The sequence below is a fragment of the Vanessa tameamea genome, chromosome 30 (assembly GCF_037043105.1).
Source record: "Vanessa tameamea isolate UH-Manoa-2023 chromosome 30, ilVanTame1 primary haplotype, whole genome shotgun sequence".
NCBI lineage: Eukaryota > Metazoa > Arthropoda > Insecta > Lepidoptera > Nymphalidae > Vanessa > Vanessa tameamea.
This window is the reverse complement of record NC_087338.1, coordinates 5,808,714-5,829,744: the sequence shown is the minus strand read 5'-3', so window position 1 is coordinate 5,829,744 and position 21,031 is coordinate 5,808,714. Positions and strand designations below refer to the sequence as shown.

The 21,031-nt window shown below is 35.0% G+C and overlaps 1 protein-coding gene across 1 annotated transcript in view; it reads left to right on the top strand.

Moving 5' to 3' along the window:
• The first annotated feature begins 8,626 nt into the window (after positions 1-8,626).
• Dbx overlaps positions 8,627-21,031 on the top strand; it is a 35,217-nt gene continuing 22,812 nt past the window's right edge. The window contains exons 1-2 of the mRNA XM_064220024.1: positions 8,627-9,430; positions 11,294-11,299. Of these exons, the coding sequence (XP_064076094.1) occupies positions 8,704-9,430; positions 11,294-11,299 (733 nt within the window). The 5' untranslated portion in view covers positions 8,627-8,703. The remainder of the gene's footprint in view (positions 9,431-11,293; positions 11,300-21,031) is intronic.

The following is a 21,031-nucleotide window of genomic DNA, read 5'->3' as shown; positions in this document are numbered from 1 at the left end:
TATATATTAATAATGTATAATAATATACGTATTATTTATTTCTTCAAATAAACGAACTTTAATAACTGTGAATATAACAACATTAAAGAATAATACATGAATTATGGAAATAATCAGTTTTTATGTAATTATATTGTGTACAAAATGTAAAAAATTGTTATCGATACGCCATCTAGTATATGTTTTAGTAAACAATAAAGTTCCAAGATCATAATAACAGATGTCGCCTTTTATAGTTGCTGCTATTTACCACTAGATGGAAAATAATTTAATAGTTATTAGCATTTCAAGACTTCTTGTATTGAATAACACTTTCGTGTGTTTTCCAACAACAACAATACCTACAACACCTTTTATATATATCTTATTGAGAGGATTTTTTTTAATGATATATGTAGGTGAACGAGCAAATGCACCACTTGTTGGTAAGTGGTCACCACCGCCCATAGACAATAGAGCTGTAAGAAATATTAACCTTTCCCTATATCGCCAATGCGCCACCAGCCTTGGAAACTAAGATGTTACGTCCCTTGTGCATGTAGTAACACTGGCTGACTCACCCTTCAAACCGGAACACAACAATACATAGTGTTGCCTTTCGGCGGATTTGAATCTATGAAACTGTCTGAAAAGAGTATCTATTGAGTTTGTTGCTGGTTCTTCTCCGTAGATTCTACATTCAATCCGTCAGTTCCTTTTTGTTAAACAAAATAGGTCGGTGGACGAGTTAATAGACCACCAGATGATAAGTGGTCAACATCACCCATAGACATTGATATCGTTAACCATTCCTTACAACCTTGGGCACCGTTAAGATTTTACCCCTGTAGTTACCATTACCGTCTTTACCATAGAGCAAACGGGACACGTGCCCAGGGCCCCCATCCTGAGAGGGCCCCGAAGAACCAACAATTTCGTCTGTGCTCACGTTGACTGCTTAAATTATTACACGTTGACTGCTTAAATATTTTCGAAATTGCCATATTTGTAAGAATTTAAGAAGTAATTAACATATTTATCAAAAGGTGACGATAGTCGATATTAAAAGTAGAAAACTATAGACGGGCTCTCTATGATATAAATCGATATGCTATGGGCATAAAATTGTACAACCAATCAGATTCCTAAGAATTTAATAAAATTACCGCACCGCTTACTTGAGACTATACTTAAGGCCTGGCTATAAGCAAATTGTTTGTACATGGTAGTAAACATCTACCAAAAGGGAACTCAAAAACAAATTCATGGGCCCAGCATAGCTTGAGACGGCTCTTATAGTCACTGTGTCACCTTTGACACCGGAACACAAAAATACTGAGTATTGTTATTTAATGACTGAATATGTGATGAGAGGAGTGTTTTCTTCGATCAACGAACACGAATTATAAACATGAATTAAGCATATGAAAATTCATTATTTTGAACCCGCAATCATCGGTTACGATGCTCGCATTCTGACAGCGGGGCCATCTCGGGTCACCGGTCGGTCTAGTGGTTAGCTTATAAAGTCAAAGTCAAAATCAAAGTCAAAAATCTTTATTCAATATAGAAGTGTTTATACTTGCTTATTGATAGTCAAAAATCTACCACCGGTTCGGAATTTAACACCTCGGACCTGAGAAGAACCGGCGAAAGAAACTCAGCGGGATATTTTTTTTATTTTTTTCCATTTTACATGTACAATAATAATTATATTTTAGTTATTTGAAACAGTCTGGAGGGGATCATTTCATTCCCAAGGTGTGCAGTCAACTAAAAAGTCATTAGTGTTGTAATATCCTTTAGCATTATAAGATTAGGAGATCCTTCGAAATCCTTTTGATTTGAGGTTCAAGCCCAGGGTCCAAAGCACCTAATTTTGTTAAGCCCGTGCCTAGGATTGCTTACGTGCTATCTTTCCACTCCTTCGCCTGAATTCCTGCCGTTTGAGCCGAATCGCCATACCATTCGATTTTAGAATTAAGCAGATCGCTTCTATATTTGTGCACACACTCGAGTACTATGGTGTGTAGTGAACTGTTGGGTATTCTCCGATGAGACTGGCCGTGACAGCAATCGGTCAGAAGGACAACATCGTCGTTATCTAATTTTATTATGCAGGGTTATTGGTAAATCGACGTATTCCTGTTAGGAGTAATAGGGGTGACTATTTGCTAAATTAATGCTTAATGCGTTAAGCACGAATCTACAAAAAGTAACTCTCCTTTAAGGGACCTCTTCGTGAATAATTTGCGCAGGAGTATAATGGTAAGGATGAAATCCTGAATTATGCACTGTGTGTGTCTGTTAGAGAGGCGGCGAAGGTGTTTGTCGAAATGGTTCGAATGCTTCATCGATAAATTCTTATCCTCTCAGTAATTAACAACATGGACTGGGAGTCTTTCGACATTAATTTGTCGTCTCTGAACACTACCAGTTTCCCGGATTCGCTTATTTCAAACTGATACATCCGGTAGCCGGTGATAAGGAAACCGACGCGAATAATATTGCATTGGTTAGGTATGTATGTAGGTATAGCTATTTGCGAGACATTGAAAGAGCGAATTTAAGTTTTGTTCGAATACGAATTTCCACCAGTGTCCTTTGGCGTCATTTTATATCGGTTGGTTTGAAATAAGTTCCTAGTTGTTATACATTTTTGGAAAGCTAAGAAAACGGTTATGTTTTTAAAATAATCTGCAGGACAAGTTTCATAACGAGTTTTTTTTTGTTTTTAAGGCATTTTGACAAAAAACCAGTGTTTATTCGTTTTTATAAATCAGAAGAAAAAAATAGATTTTAATTGAGAATTTTTTTTTAAATAAATTTTTGAAGTTGCAAATTTGACTTATTTTGAAAAAATCTAAAAAACGTGATAACTCAAAAATGAACCATTTTTTTTACATTAGCATTATGCATATGGGGGTTAAAATTATCGCAAATAGTCGCCCCTATTACCTCCTAACGAGAATACGTCGAATTACCAATTACCCTGTATAATCAACTTTATATCAAATGACAGTATATTTAACTGTTTTCAGCGCGTTAGAAAGAGAAAGAGCGCTTTAAGTATTTGAATCATCAATAACATAGCGGTTTAAGATGCCGTCGAACGATGCCAGTCAAAATCATAATATTCTTAATTCAAGCTCTTTTGAATCGTCATTTTAGTGTTGAATTAAATGTAAAACTACCGTCGGTACGGAAACTATATTCTAAAGAGAAGAACCGGCAAGGAATTAATTACTCTTATAAGTAAGTACAGGGAACAATCAACAAATACTCTTTTTTATCATTAATATAATCTTGTATTACTGATTTAATTATGACAGATTTAAATTTTTAATAGACCAAGTTACTTAGTTGTTTCAATGCTGGTCTTTTGGGATTTTATCGTCCTAGCACAAGCGTTACACTTCACGGGTAAGTTTTTAAAAACCATCTAATTAATAAAGATAAAATTTAGAATTAGAAAGACAATAAAACATAGATCGGTATCTTTTTTTCACATCGTTATTAATATGCTAATAATTAAACTCACCCACAGACAGACACGTTTATTTAAAAAGAAATAAAATCATTCATGGCCAAATGCGGTTGACAGTTGACAGAGATTTCGGCGGGAGCGCACGTGACGCCATCTATTGTCATTTCGTCGCGCTTCCGTTTAGAAATTAGTTACGCAGATTATATCATATTAATTGTTTTTTGTTATTATTATGGTTTTATTTATGAGAAAATAGTTATGAAGGATTTAATGGTTCGTTAATTTGTTAAAAATATGGGATGATAGTTTATTGTCAATTTATCTTGTTAGGGATTTAATTGTAAGCTGACGATACATTAAAATTAAAAATTAAATCTTATATTTATTGAAAACCATTACAAACAAATATACATTAATAAATAATAATAACAATGTATATATTTTTTTATTACGAAGTCTATATCAAAGTCTACAGTGATGTCTTAATTGTTCGGTAATGCAATCTAATCCTTACCATTATCAATTACATTCTAGTAACATTTCCCTCGAAACGGGACATCTAGAATTGTATTCGTATATTGTGAAGGGAGGATTGTGGTCTGTGACCCTCAGTGACGTTTTGGGGGACGTAAAGAGGTCGCAGTTTCTTATGATTGTAGTTTGAATAATTTTCATTATTTAATAACGAGCTTTTGTTACTTGTTTTCGTATATCAATTTTTACCTAAGCATTGAAATCAGTTTAAATTATATAAAATTTTTGTCTATCTGTCTGTTTGTTCCGGCTAATCTCTGGAACGGCTTAACCGATTTCGACGGGACTTTCACTGGCAGATAGCGGATGTAATAAGGAGTAACTTAGGCTACTTTTATTTTAGAATTATATATAGAATAAAAATAAAATCACGCTACAATATACAAACAACTTAATTCAAACAACGCGCACGAAGTCGCGTGCACCACTAGTTCTAAATAAATATTGGGACTAAGTAGTTACAGTTAGTTTATCAACGTTTTTTTTTTGTTAAACATAATATTTAATTATTATTTATAATTAGGCTTTTTAAATTTTTTTTATATATAGTATTATGCACGTAATCTTACGGAATATTATGAGGCAAGGTTTAAGAAGTTAAAAATAACCAATCCGTATCGGAGCGGTGGAATATCCCCCAAAAACTTTTCCTTCGATTCAGCGGAACTTTTCTCAGAGGTATATGGTATATTCCTGCGTTCGTATTTATTACAACTTTTTTTAATGATAATGGCGGACGAGCAAATGGGCCACTCGATGGCAAGTGGTGACCACCGCCCATAGACAATGACGCTTTAAGAAACAATAATCATTCCTTCCATCGTTCATGCGCAATCAACCCCTGGAACTAAGATGTTATGTCTTGCGTCTGTAGTTAGTTTTGTACCCGTGACAACGTGATCGTCTTGACAAAATATAACGGTCTCGATTGTGTCCCGTAAGCTTCTAACGCCAAGTTTCCAACTCTGCAAAGTCAATAAATCCTTCTCGGGCAAGGTATTCGTTTTTACAATAAAATTCCGAAGATATTTTTAACTTTGCCGATTTATAAATACAAATCGTTTGCTAAAAAAAAACCTTATTAAATAACATACATAACATAATCAGCCTGTAAATTTCCCACTGCTGGGCTAAGGCCTCCTCTCCCGTTGAGGAGAAGGTATGGAGCATATTCCACCACGCTGCTCCAATGCGGGTTGGTGGAATACACATGTGGCAGAATTTCGTTGAAATTAGACACATGCAGGTTTCCTCACGATGTTTTCCTTCACCGCCGAGCACGAGATGAATTATAAACAAATTAAGCACATGTAAATTCAGTGGTGCCTGCCTGGGTTTGAACACGAAATCATCGGTTAAGATGCACGCGTTCTAACACAAGATTATATAGATGATAAAAAGCGATAATACTGGCGGACTGACAGGCTGAATATTATTAATGATTTTATTTAATTGGAAAAGAGTCACCACAGATGAACTAAGCAAGAACTTATCAGTTCTTATTCTTAAAAATATCACATTCTTTCATGTTTAAATTTACAAAAATATTTCGTTATGAAATCAACCTATGTTCCGAGTTGCATTCCGTGCATCTTAACCGATGATTGCGGGTTCAACCCGAGACAAGCACCGCTGAATATTCATGTGTTTAATTCGTGTTTATTCATCGCGGTGAAGAAAAACATCATAAGGAAACCTGTCTGTGTCTAATTTCAACGAAATTCTACCATATTTGTATCAACCAACCCGCATTGGTGGAGCGTCGTGGAATATGGTCCAAACCTTCTCCTCAAAAGGAGAGGCGGCCTTAGCCCAGCAGTGGGAAATTTACAGGCTGCTAATGTAAACAGTTTTGACTGTACGTTGATAGTGAATCAGTACAAACGATTTTATTAGTATATAATTTATATTTAAAAAAATTTACATTTAAAAATCAAAAGATAATACTAAATTCATACAATCCATTGTTACAGTTCGTATAAAGGCATAAATATTAAACTTTGTTGTGACACGAACCCTTCCACAACTGTCCGTGTCGAATTCTCATAATTGCATAAATACTGGCGCAGCATTACTGAGTTAGGGGTGGTTTGGATGCGTATTTAACTACCCTTTACCCCCGATTTCGCTTACAACTTTGTCACATATTTGATTCCAATTAAATACGAGAAATTCATATTGTATATACATTATTAACAATATACAATTTAAGTTTTTATTAAAAAAATATAAATATCTATACAAATGACTTGGCAGGGCTTTGTGCAAGCCCGCCTGGGTAGGTACCACCCACTCATTACAACCGCCAGACAGCAATAATAATTAGTATTGTTGTATTCCGGTTTGAAGGATGCGTGAGCCAGTTAAAGAGGCACAATAAGATTTAAGCTTTCCAGTTTGGTGACGCATTGGTGTTGCAAGGAATGGTTCATATTTTCTACAGTGTATGTTTTGTATGTTTTTCATACTGGCCTCTGTTTTATAAAAAAACAAGACAAAAGTATTATTTAACTGCGTAAAAGTAAAAATAGATGTTGAAATTGAATGACGGACTGAATTTTTGATCGTGATTGTTAATGCATGATTCATACTTACTTGTTGGTAGGAAGTAGGAACCTACCCAGGCGGTAAGTCCTATCACCAAGTAAAATACATATACAGTATATATATTTTAATGTATTATTTTACAATAATATTATTAGAGATATTTTTTGGTTGAAATTGATGTGGCTTTGTAGACAGGATACTGAAACTTCAACCGAAGGTTGCAGGTCAGATGAGATTCAATGCGCTTGCGTGTATTTATAATTAGATCCGTGCTCGGATCATCGTCAGGTTCGATGCCAAGAAATTCACTGATCATCAGCCCAGCATGTTTGGTGGAATATGATCCAATTCAAAAGAAGCGGAGTCTTTGCCCACCAGTGGGACATTTACAAACTGTTACTTAATTTTAAGTATTTTATAATAATTTAAGAATAAATTCATACGTTAATTATGTTATATTTGTTATTTAGATACATCCATATATAAATACGAGATCACCAGATCACAGAACTAATGATAATATAATACTGTTGTAACATTTCGTTTAGAACAATTTACAAACTTTAAATAAATCAAAGCCGACTAAATGATTACGTAAATAAAACGATAAAATTCATACAAATATGTCTATAGTCGACCATTATTCTCCTTCAAATACAGTGGAATAATATTCATACAGAACCCTTAAAACCTTTTTTCTTGTTACCTCCTTCGATACACCCCGATTATAATATCAACTTTAAAAACTAAATCATAAAGTCTAAATTCTAAATTTTGCAATATTGTAGTTAAGACATTTTACTTCGAGAGAAGTAACCAATAACAAACGCGGGGTGTGGCTAATTTCAAAATCGAAACGCTTTTTTCTTCAACGGTCTTTTTCTTTTAATTTCAAGTCAGTCTTGGACGAGACGTCGTCGAGGGTGGTATTGAATGAGGAATTAACACAAGCGATACTTGTCTCCAATTGGAGATTATATTAATAAAATGACTTAAAACTAACTATTAATAACTTCTGACGTGGAAGTACTGACTTAAATGTTTAAGATTATGATTTATTAATAATTATTTTGAGTAAATATTGTTTTATATGTCTTCACATATTCTAAATAAACATGTTTATTATTAAAAATATAAAGGATACAGATTGTATATGTAGTTTGATCATAAATAACTTAAACAGTCTTAAACTATTATATTTTTTATATCTGTTAGTTAATTTTCAGAGTTAATGCTGTTATATGTAGGTATACGTCATTTATAACCTTTGATCTACGGCAAGTGCTACGGAATTTCGTAGCTCACAAAATAAATTGTATAGTATTGATATTTATTGAATTATAAAAATTTACTTGAGTTTTCATGAACAATATATTATATATTTAGTAAGTACATAATTCGAATATGTGTTTCACTAATTGAATTAGGATCGTCGTCTTATATTAACAAAAAATAAATATTACGAAATGTTCACAGAAAAAAAACGAAGCAATAAATTACAATATGCACGCGAAAAGTTAAGCGTAATTGAAATCAAATATGTCAATATGAGACCATATTATTAATAATATATGGCGTAAGTCAGTGCATTAAGATGGAAATTGCAATCTAAATCAAAATAATACGCGCACCAATAAATAAAACAACATCAATACACACACCACACAATGGACGCCATTTAAGTTAAAACATACACCCTTCTATATTTAACCTATGAATAAAACTTACATACAAACATAGCGTTGCATACATCTTGGCAACATGAAAACTCTAATCCAACAACGAAAGCAAGGACTCTATCACGTAGCCATAGAGGCGTAATTGCAATGAAACCGAGGGCAAAATAAAATTTGTCGGCAAAACTAAGTGACCACTATATCAGACCTAAGACATTACATCCTATCTCTCTTTTACAGCGAAATGTTTTGTCCGCCACTAGCACAGGGAGAGGTCAACATAATTTGGCCATTCCAACACAAAAGCACCGCTAAAAACCACCCCAGTTCCCGCCCCTTTTACGTACACACCCCAGCGTCAGTCGAAATCTAGCCAAGCGACAGATCGCACGTCTCGCGCTCAACGAACTGACGAATAATATTACGCTATTTTGACATTTGCGTGACATTAAATAATGAGATTATTTTAAAAATAAAGTTATGTACCCAACCGACCTGAAGAATGGAATCAAGTTAAACCCTTTCGTCTCGAATCACAACATTATGTTGAAAACTATTCAGAACCTGTGCTACAATAAAACGAACGTTGGGACATTTAATATGACATCGCCATTTCTAGTCGACAACATATTGCATCAGCAGAAAACTGTTAATTTCCACAACCAATTCATCAACCAGCAGCTCGAGAACTACATGCAACGTCAGAGCATTTCCCGTGAAAATACTCCAGACGTCGACGAGACGAAAACAGTTGAACACGAAGATGAAATGCGTACGGATGAAATCGAGAAAGTAGACGATGAAGATTCTAAAAGTGATGATTTTAATACAAAAAACGATGCCGTGTATTACAATCATGATCTGTATCAGAGGAACGAAGACAGATGTTCTGATAAAGAAGTTTTAAATATACCGAATCTCTCGCGTCGCTGTCACTGCGGTTCGTTCGACTGCCCGCCGTTCGCCTGTAAGAAATCGGGTATACGAAGATTGGAAGAATTGGAGAAGCGCTTCAACTTGCATAGTTACCAAGAGACATCTGGTTATCATGAAAATTCTGGTGACGAAGGGGAAAAAGAGAAGTACACCACGGACGATATGGTTAGGAATTGTGAAGAGTATACTAATGAACAAAAGAAACCTTTGCTTAAATTTAGTGTTAGTGCCATTTTGGGTGAAGAACGGGAAACGACTAAGAATGTAAATGGTGAGTCATCTTTATGAAATCTTTATTCCGTAATGTTGTAAATGATTTTATGTTTGACTCCTCTAAATGTTATAATTATTATATTTACAATTATATCTCTATTTTATGCTTAAATAGTTACCTAGCATAGATATCTTTTTCTCACACTGCTCTTGGACTGTGTTGCGCATCCAGTTTCGTCGTTTTGGAGATTGTCTGTTGAGGGTAGATTTTAGCTTTAGTATTTAGTGTTTAAAAAACTTTTAACTGTGATTTTATTCAAGATATGTTAATTATATTTCAAACTAATGATGTTATTATTAATGTCACCTACAAACAGTTTTCTGCCAAATCAATGACAGAAAGTGGAAAATTTCCTTTCGTATCCAAGTCCAAATATAGCAACATAGCTAATTTAGAAAGTTATTTCATATGACAATGTTTATCAGTGTAACAGACAGTCGTAAAATTTTGTACCCACGTGACATTACTCCTGTATATGTAAGTCGAACTTGACATTCCATCGTCCAGTACTCAGTCGTTAATAATGTTGTTTGTTGATCGTTCTATGATTATTCGCTATTTTGATGTTGAGTTAAGTGTTGTAATTATTATAGGTAATGTCGCCACCAGCCGCCTTCCGTACATCATCGAGTTTTTAATTAGCTATTACAGAATACCTCTACTTAACCAAATGATAAGTTATATCTCGTGGGTTATGACGTAAATTATCATGTTATTTATAGCTACGGGGACGGGCAAATGGCCATCTTGATGGCAAGTGGTAACCATCACCTATAGACACTGGCAAAAAAAAAATCATTCCTTAAAACACCAATGCGCTATCAATCTTGGGAATGAAAATGTGCCCCTTGTGCCTGTAGTTACACTGGTTCACTCGCCTTTAAACCGGAACACAACAATGCTGAGTATTGCTGTTTAGTGGTGAAATATGTGATGAGATCTAAACTATATCTAGCGGGCTTGCTAGCAGCCCTACCACTAAGAAAATATTTCATGAAGTTTTTTTGAATGATATACTTTAATTATAAAAAGTTACATTAAGTTTGTTTGAAGCCGAATCGTAATTATCTAAGAGTCAGATAAAATAAAATAATCTTATGGTTCGACTGATCCTTACATGGAATCCGAGGGAGACGGTGATACGGATTTATTTATTCCTTCAATAGCTGGTGCGCCTGTATTCCTCTCTCATTGAACGTCACTACTCTGCCCCGTGGGCTGTAGTCTGATGTTAACGTGGCGGTTCCAGGGTTGTCGTTGGGGATTGGCTCCGTTAATAGTTGATTTTTGCTAAATATTTAGTGTTTACTTTACTAAAGCCTTTGATCACGTTCGCACTCAATCTTAAAAACTTCCCAACCCCTGCAGTGATGATATGTACAGTAATCATTATTCATTTTGATCTGTATTTGTAATTACATTTAATTGGCATTACGTAAAAACCGCAGTATATAGTATACAAACGAGATTTTTTAGGAACAAAATAAATTCTGATAAGATGGGGCTACATATTAAAACTGTATTTATTTTCTACATTTCAATTCATAATGAATATTCAATATGATCAATGATGCGTGAATTAAATGGCAAAGTTATCTATTTGTTTATACTCCTTGTGGTTAGAATAGGCGAGAGAGGCTTTGACTGCCTTATTGATATTGATCAACAAGGCAGTCAAAACCTCTCTGGTAGCCACTCACCAAGTATTAAGACTTTATGCAAGCCCGTCTGGGTAGGTACCACCCACTCATCAGATATTTTACTGCCAAACAGCAGTACCCAGTATTGTGTTTCGGTTTGGACGGTGAGTGAGCTAGTGTGGCTACAGGCACAAGAGACATAACATCTTAGTTTCCATAGTTGGTGGTTCATTGGCAATGTAAGGAATGGTTTATATTTCTTACAGCGCTATTGTCTTTGCGCGGTGGTGATAATTTACCATCAAGTGGCCCATTTGCTCGTCCGTCACAGATCCCGAGATTATAGGTCCAAACGCCAGGTCGAGTCGATAAAGAGTAATTGGGGTTTTCTGTCGAAAAATTCGCAATAACAGCTCGGAGTATGGAAGTTGAAAGTATCACGTAAAGCCGTTAGTCCTGCGCTTAAACTCTTTCTGGTAGTGTGAATTTGCCGTCTGATCGGATTATGTCTGGAGCATGAGGTAATAGAGAGTACACCTCTGTTTGCCTGTCCTGTGTCCTGCGTAGCCGGTCTCCCTTGAAATTGCAAGCCGTAATCTACCAGTTTTAGCATTGTATCATCTCGATCAAAATATTTTTCTCTTCCCGAAATATAAGGGATCTTAATCCAAATCAAATCAAAATCCTTTATACAGCATAGAAACATAACACTTACTTATTGATTTTCAAATTAACACTACCACCGGTTCGGAAAAGAAAATACCCTGACCTGAGAAGAATTTGCAAAACCATTGACATATATTCTACGATAGACAAGAACGTACATTTAAACAATATGAATCGTTCATGGTACCATTATTTACCGGTAATAGTGGAAACTAAACTTCGCTGCTGCGACACATTTTCATTATAAGATCTAATCAAACAAATAAAACATACAGTGCTAGAGCGCCTTTGCATAATAAGACAGAATAATAATCCCACTGCCAAAACGTCATAAGCGATGGCAATTTCATGGCGCGTACGCTTTTCGATATTATTAGCAAGGCATTTAACCATTTGAACAACAGGTACGTTTACTTACTTAACTACTGGTTTGTTAAGCAGGTTTACTAGATCTATACTTTGATTAGCGTCGCTCCGTTCGCGCATACATCGAATGATTAGCAAAGTGAAACTAAAGAACAGTGTCAGGTGAACAGTCTGCAGTTCAGTTAAGTCGAACAGATTGCCTGTTAGGATCGCCATATCTAGTATACCTTTATATCGACGTTTAAAACTCATGCAATGGCCATCTTCGTCAAGGATCAGTGGTTACGAATTCGTTTCAATATAACGCATCGCAGCCCAACCAAGTTCGACTCATGTGGCCAGGCAGAGCTATACTCAACAATATATAGTCTATTTTATCAACACCTATTTTGTACCAATAAAATCATATACATGCCTTATATTATATTATTTACAACTTAATCCACTTATGTGAACTTCTGCAAACTACTAGAGAGAGATTTCTTCGCAGACATTTATGCACTACAATATTTCGAATGTACATGGTTTGTCTTTGGAATTGGCTGATATGGCCATCATTTGATCTGGAAGCCATTATTGTTTTCTTTTAAGATGTTGAACGAAAATTTTGTGAACGAAAAAAAAAATACCCCGATTCATCCTGACCAATCCTTTATTTTGATATGTTTTTTGACGTGATATACATAGAGAATATTATTTATTAATCAGTTATTTCATTTTGTTAAGCCATATACGCTTTTAAAATGACCGTATTTCGTTTCAAAGTTAAATCTTTATTCAATACAGAATCACAAACTGATTGGTCGTCAAAAATTTACCCCAGACTTGATAGTAGCCGGCGAAAGCAACACAAAAACTGCAGAAGTTTGAAGATGTTCTTTTTATTAAAGAGGCCTGGGCCATCTGATGGTCAGTGGTATATCGCCAAAGCGCCGCCAACTTTGGGAAAGAAGATGTTATGTCCCTTGGGGCTCACCCTTCAAACCGGAGCACAAAGATACTAAGTATTGCTGTTTAGCAGCGGAATATTAATTGATTAGGGAGTAGTACCTACGCAGACGGGCATGCACAAAGCCCTCCCACCAAATAAAGCGCTTTTATTTAATCAACTGACATAATATGATAGGTGCAGTGCAAATCATGTCATGTAGTCCTCCTATCCAATTTCAGCCTTTTCGCGGGACTAATTATATTACGCATACACAAGTACACTCTATATTTCCTCGCTCTCAGAATCCGGCGGCACGTGGACGGCAATTCGACCGAAAGAGTTCAAGCACAGGACCAAAGGCTTCCCATATACACATCCAAAAACATTTAATTGCCTAACATAAGGTTTGAAAGAAGGACCTTGGGATATGTCGCCTCTTGAGGCCTACGGAAAAACGACGCAGTTATAAAAACGATAAACAGAAATTTCCGATACATAGACAACCTTTGGACGAAGCCCTCCTTTCCTTTCATCCTTAAATATTCCACTAAGTTGTTTCATTACATTTGTACACATGTGACTGAAATTAACATGACTCGTGTAGACTATCTCACAGCTTCCTTCACCACAGAGCTCAGCCTGAGTTATAATTAAAATTAAGCGTGTGAAAAACTCACTGCCAACTCGTATTAGATATTTCTTTCACTGGATCTAGTGGGTCAATATATATTCAATCGTATTTTTACAAGCTTTTTAGAAGACTACTTGTTAGTTATGAATAGGTACTACACCGAGAGAGGCAGACGAGACTGTCGGTAGTTTATCTTTCATACGTATTAGGTATAACAGATTCATGAATAAATCATTTATAACTTAATATAAGTATATATCACCATGGCCGATACAGTAAATAAATATAAAGCTATTTCATAAATGTTTCCACAACAAAAAAAGCAATTAACGAAAAAAATAACGTTAAACGTTATAAAAATAACGTTGCCAATAACAATTTTCTCTATGCTACATCTTAATTCACTAACAGTCACAATATGGCGTCCGGACTTTTTCAATAAAACTGGCAACATCTGGCGGGACACTTAAGCTCGGGGGCGTGAGCGAGATACCGCTATACAAAGGGCAATTGTCGAGACAGAGATGGAAGATGTCGAAATTAATATGTCTTTTTCTTAGCATTTTCGTTGGACGCAAGTCGCTTTATTATTTTATTATTGATGTCAAGATATATCTCTATTATATTTTTGTTGTTTAGTTTAATTGAATTTAATTGAAAATGCTTTTTCTCAATAATATGTAAGTAAAAGCATTATCTATAATATTAAATGGTGTTGATTTAATGGGGTTGGATGTTCAGATAGTTTTATAAAATAGGTGCAGCGTGTATTTATAACGTTCTACATAAGGAGGCTACCCAGAAATAAGTGGAATTTGGTAAACAATATAACCATTATTAAACCTAAAGCTAATTGCGGATTCCTTATCGCGTGGTAGGTTAGTTATGTATGTACACGTCCATGCTGAATGTTGTAGCAGTTGATGTGCTGTAGCGTCAGTTAGAGATAAAATACATTGAAGTGGATAGTTTAACACGTTTTCCTTAAAAATACAAACGTGAAAGCTTTCATGGTGATGACTTTAGTCCAGGTATATTAATCACAAAGAGATATACGAAGGTACATTTTATACATTTTTTTTTCGAATTTGTATTTGATAAGTTTTTAAACTTTATTTAAACTAACATAATATAATACGCTTTCATCGATACTGAGTTTTTATGAAGTAATATAACATTAGATAAACATGGTTAGCGTTTGAATGTTCTAAATAATATACATATAGGTTTATGTTACTTTGTGTCTTGCTGTGTTTTATTTTACATGGATTTCATATTGCACGTTACAGAGCTATAGGTAGTGAAGTGTTCATAATCTAATTTACAGCTAATCTCGTTACGCTTTGTATTCTTTTGAAGTTTTCTTTTTCGTTATTAGATTTTAATGAAATAATGATAATGCTGTGTTAAGCTCAAATTAAACTATTAATAATAATTGATATTATATGATTGTTTATTTTGCATCAGCAATACTTCGATAAAAAAATAAACCATAATTCAAGAGTCATGAGCCGTTTTCAATAAATGTCTTACCAAGAAGTTCCTGTAGACCTAAATAAAGTTACAGACGCCATCTCCAGTCTGTTTCTTAGACTTTTGCCTCGTTACTCAACCGATGTTGAAATGAAGTGTTATTTTACAAAAACGGTCAAGTATCTTATTGTCGTTCTTTTAAGGGAACACGTCTATCGAAAAGAAACCATTACCTCATTTCGACAATATATATAAATGTTAAAGCAAAAAGTAATTTAACTATATATATAGTAGACAAAGCCGTCATTCCGAGCTAGTGTTACAATAAGAAGTCAGACATAAAGGAGACCGTTATAAGTCGATATCGGAAAAATTCAATAAAATTATACATTTCGGGTCCCGGACGCTCATATTAACATGTCATTCTACGCCATATTGCGATAATATTCGAATTCGAAACGACTCGCGCGCTCTAACTTCACTCAACTCCGAGTAACGTTATAACGTTAGATATAACAGATACTCGAAAACCGACCTTAACACGTTGTAATATGGTTTAAAGTTACAACCGATCGTGTTATATAAGTCGGTCGGAGTTTATATTACTTAGGTTTTTTACGTGAAAGCTATAAAGTTCCGATGTAGAATCGATTGATCGGTATGAATCGTTCTGATTCCGATTCGATTATTGAGTGAAATAAAAGGGGAAAGCGTCTGCAGGTGCGTTTCATTGTTATTCTGTTAGTTAGTGATGTTGGATAGCTTATGGCTGCCATTTTGAATGGAAGGGATTGTGGATACCTTCTCGATTATATCTTTGATAATAATGATTATTGTCGTAATTTAATTGTGTTATATTAAAACTTTCAGAGATAGTACACTAAACACAATAGCTAAGTCAATGCTATGAAGTCTGTCTACTGTCTCAGGAAGATTTAACACAGTAAATTTACGTTTAGCAGTACTAATAAATACGTACATGCATAGTATACATATATTTTAACGCTGGTAACACTAAAAGGCCTTTATAAATATTGAATTTAAAAGAAATACACTTTTTTTAACATTTGAATTCAATAATATGAACAGTTTTAAACATCTCAGTCAACCACACGACACTAATGCACTAATGTAACAACCTGAACACACGTTCTAATTTTGAAACACTCGGTGACGGTTAACACGACCGCAGACGCGTTCTGAATTTAAACGACCCAATGGGATGCGGTCGCGAGTTAACGCTATTCGAATTTGGAACGATTTCGGCTTTACGGGTTTTATATTATCTGCGTTTTGGTTTGATTTTTTTGGACTGAATTAAGGATTTTTTGTGTTTTATGTTTTTATTTCTGCTGTTAGTTTATAATTATGGAAAGTGTCTTAAATAATAAAATTCTTGTTTCATACGATATCTGAGAGTACATTCTTCAGTTAATCTTCAGTTAATTAACACAAACATTTGAAAGACATTTTTTTATTAGTTTTACTCTATTTTTCATAGAAGGTATCAAGAACTTCGAAATAATACACCAGAGTCAGAGAAATTGCGAGATGGACTAAAAGTTGTTTTTTTTAAAGAAATTTAAACTCACGATAGCATATCTGTACTTCAACTCGCCCTATTTGTGTTTGTTGCATCTCTTGCTATATTGTGAATGTAATACCTGAAACGAACGAATGGTATCTAAAATCTGTAGCTGCAAATAGTGATTTGTGATGGATCAAGCTGCGAACTTTCTAAACGGCATAGGACTTTGTCCAACAGTAAGATATTTACAAGTAGAAATACAAGTCTATGAAAACTGAATTTTGAAGAACATAATCAAGTCTTATACGTTTTAGAAAATACGCCTGGACTTTGGCTCGGGTTCCATCACAGGACACATTAAACAGTAATTGTGAATATCAGCATTGTAAATCTGTTTATTTAAAAAGAGCACCTATGAGAGTTTCTCGCCGTTTCTCAGTAGAGGTTGCTATACGAAACGGAGGTAGTGCTTAACTATTGACGATTCAAAAAGGCTTCATTGTAAAGTTTCCTTGAATAAAATACATTTAATTTGATTTGATATCCGTATGTCACTTCGTTTCGTGTACACTCAACGACTTTTATTACTTATGAATATTTTACGGACCGCAAAAAATAAGTGAAACAATTTCTCGTTAATACAATATAAACTATCATTTCCAAACATTATAATGCCAACAACACTCCCCGCAGACGAGCACACGGCCGCAATAAATACAGCGGGATTATCTCGTTAAATACATTCGTAAGTTAACATTCTAATTATAAGAGTTATATTTAATCACTAGCTGTTACCCGCGGCTTTGCTCGCGTAGAATATGAATACATTTACAAATTCACTTAAAATATTACGTTAATGTATGACCTCTTAGTATACCACATTCAGAAATGCTTAAATACGTATCAACTCATTTTTAATCAGTCCCAAAAATAAAGTTTCATATTTTTAGCTTAAAACATGACGACTTCCACAAAAACTTTGAACCCTTATTTCGCCCCCTTAATGGTAGAATACAAAAAAATAAATAAATAGGTATTTACTCATTTTTAATCAGTATCCCAAAAATAAAGTTTCATGTTTTTAACTTCAAAAATGACTGACTTCCATACTAACGTTCAACCCCTATTTCACCCGTTTAGGGGTAGAATTTCCAAAATTCGCTCCTTAGTGGGTGTCATGATATGTTAGTTTATAAGTGTACAGCCTAAAATATAAGTTTTATGCTTCTAGTTCTAAAAATGACAATACTTTCAACAACTTACAACCTTTCATCCCCCTTTTCAACCGTTTACAGCACTATTTTCCAAATAAAAAGTTGCCTGTGTCCTTTCTCAGGGTCTAGACTATTTTTGTACTAAATTTTATATTATATTTTAATATTTAAATGCTACCAAAATAACTAATACCTATTGTATTAAATAACAACAAAAGGAATCTAAAAATAAATTATCAAAGACTAAAAGTCGCGCTGATAAGCACGGTTTGTTAATATCAGTTTTAAGGAGAACATTTCCGTCATACATGATTTCTGTGTAGCTTTAACCATTAAGGTTGTACACGCGACGGAAGCTTAAAAAATGGAGTAACTTCTCCCGTTTTCCCAACATTTCCCTTCACTGCTTTGCTCCTATTGATTGTAGCGTGATGAAAAGTATACTATAACTAGCTCAGTAGTATGAAAAATAATTGTACCAAGTTTCGTTAAAATCCGTCGAGTAGTTTTTATTCTATAACGGTTACACAAACAGACAGACAGACAGACAAAAATTTTACTGATCGCATTTTTGCCATCAGTATCGATTCGTATCGTTATGCGAAAATTTTAAGACTTTTTATTTCTTCAAAGTAAAATTTTAATAGAAAGACTGAAAATAATAGACGCTTGTACAATGTTACATCGGTCGGAATCGGTCGGCTAGGGACGCGAATAACAGGCAGTAACTGTTACAAATATCTATAACAAAAAATAATTATTAAAGATTTCTGTTTCCCATCACTAGCCTGTCTGTCAAAAAGATCAGGCTAACTTGAACAGGGTATAATATAAAAATCCAATTGTGTCAAAAAATATTAACCATAAGTTGGAATGAAAAATTTGGTTCTACGCCGAATCTCTGTTTATTTGTCGGATATATAGTTTCCATGTGCTTGCAATGTGCAATTAAATATATTATCCTGCGAGGTTGGTCCAGGAGACTAGGCACTTAACTATCTCTTTGGACATGGCGCCGTTTGGCTGTTTTATTGTCCCTCAAACAGTCCATCTGTCTCCTTTTGGTCTTCCGCGATATCTCAATCACATTGCCTTTGATGAGATATATTGTAAATAGCATTTAAACAAGTGTAAGTAGTCAAATGTTATAATAATACATTAATCACTTCACATCCTTATAACATGATACTATTCTCATTCATCGAGTGCTCAATGTTGGATGAATGATCGCTTTGGTTCTTTCACACTTTACCACTACGAAAAATGCCTAGATAGGCAATGCAAAGACTATACGCTAAGCTCATAATGAAGTCCATTCCTTATACATCATTTCCAACAAAGTCTGAATTTTATGGTTTGTGTTTACCGTTGTCGTTTTTCAGTTAGGCATTACAAAAAATACATCTCGTCTATTATTATAGATATGTAGAAACGAAATAATATAATCTTTAAAATTGTATTATATTATATTTCGCCATTTTTATTTGTCAATCTTTCAAACAAATCTGTGATTTTCTATCGAGTAATCGTCCGACATATCCATACGTGACATCCGGAAACCTCAAGTGAATCAATAGCGGTAGAGCCTATTATTAGATTTTGCTGACGCATTATCTAGATCCTAGAATAACATTGAAATATAAAATAATGATAAACGAAAAATATACAAAAACATATAGTTAATAAATTCAATCAAACATAAGTTCAATCCATTCTAATAAATAAGGACTTTTTTGGAATTTCTAACTGAATGAACTACTAAACCAAAATACATAAAACTTATAACAGAAGATGCTTCGCAGCAGGATGGATTTGGAGCGGATTTATATAATATTATTGTATTGTTATGAATTACGGTTCGTAAATCACCCGCTTATTGACATGACATGCATGAATTTCATGTTCTTGTAAATAAATAATGTGGTCTAAATTAGCGTTTTTTTTCGCTGGAAAAACCCATTACGCGTTTCCCCCACATGTGGGGCGGAATGTGGGGCTGGCCGGCGCTGAAAGCGCTGGAATATCCACTAAAAATCCAGCGGTACCCACTACGTCTTTACGGGGGGCATCACGGGTTCGCTTACGCATACTACCATGACGCCCCGACGATTGGCCCACCGTGGGTCTCCAAGTTAGAGGAGTTCCCGGGGTATGGAGTACCCCCCTACTCCTGGCGACGCTTACAGCGGAGGGAAAAGGTACGCATAGCGCTGATGCCTTCTCCCCGGTCTTCTTCGTCGGAGCGAATCCGCCGAGGCACTCTTCTCACGCGCCCGCTCCGCAGCCTCTTTTTGCGGCATTACACTTTCGCAGAAAGAGACCATCTCGTTCCAGCACCTCTCGCTGCTGTGGTCTAAATTAGCTAGTTCAGTAACAAAAATACATATGAGTTCGTGTTATAGACTATTTACCTAAAAAATTCATTTGCCGTTCACTAAAAACCAATAGACAAGGCATATTATGGAAATAAGCACGAATTACCCTGCCAAAAGAATTACTCTGCTGAATTCCAATTCCGAAACTCTGGGCATAAAATGAACCAGCTCTCCTGTTATCAGCGTAGACAAAACGAGGTGTTTTAGTTTTAGTAAAGATTTATGCATTATTACTCCAAGGTGTGCATTTCAACTGCTAACGGGACAAAGACATTATTTGGAATAAGATACTTATGTTATGTTATCTCCAACTTTTTCCACGGCGGCTCTGACTCTTAACAGTTTCCGTGATATGAGACGCAACCGGCGTGCCAACGCATGTAAAGTCACACACTACATCCCGACTTCGTTCCCAGGGAACTAGAATCAGTCCATCAGGCCTCTGGCCATCATCGCGATGAATTTCAATAAGAGCAAGAACGTTGAAGGTGCCAAGACCATTTTTTATTGTATGATTGAGAGAACTGTAGCGGAAAAGCTGACTGCTAATCCTTGGGCAAGAAAGACCATGTAAACGGAAATAAATATAATTAGCTTTAGCCTAGCCTTTACCCGCCCCGGTGTATTGGTCATAGACTCATGTCCCTTGGTCACCGACACGTTCAGTAATTTACGTTATTACGTAACACAAAGAGGATTTGAAATACAAAACAAAATATATTTACATTTTAAAAATAACGAGTCATTACAAATCACTTAAAAATCGTATAACAA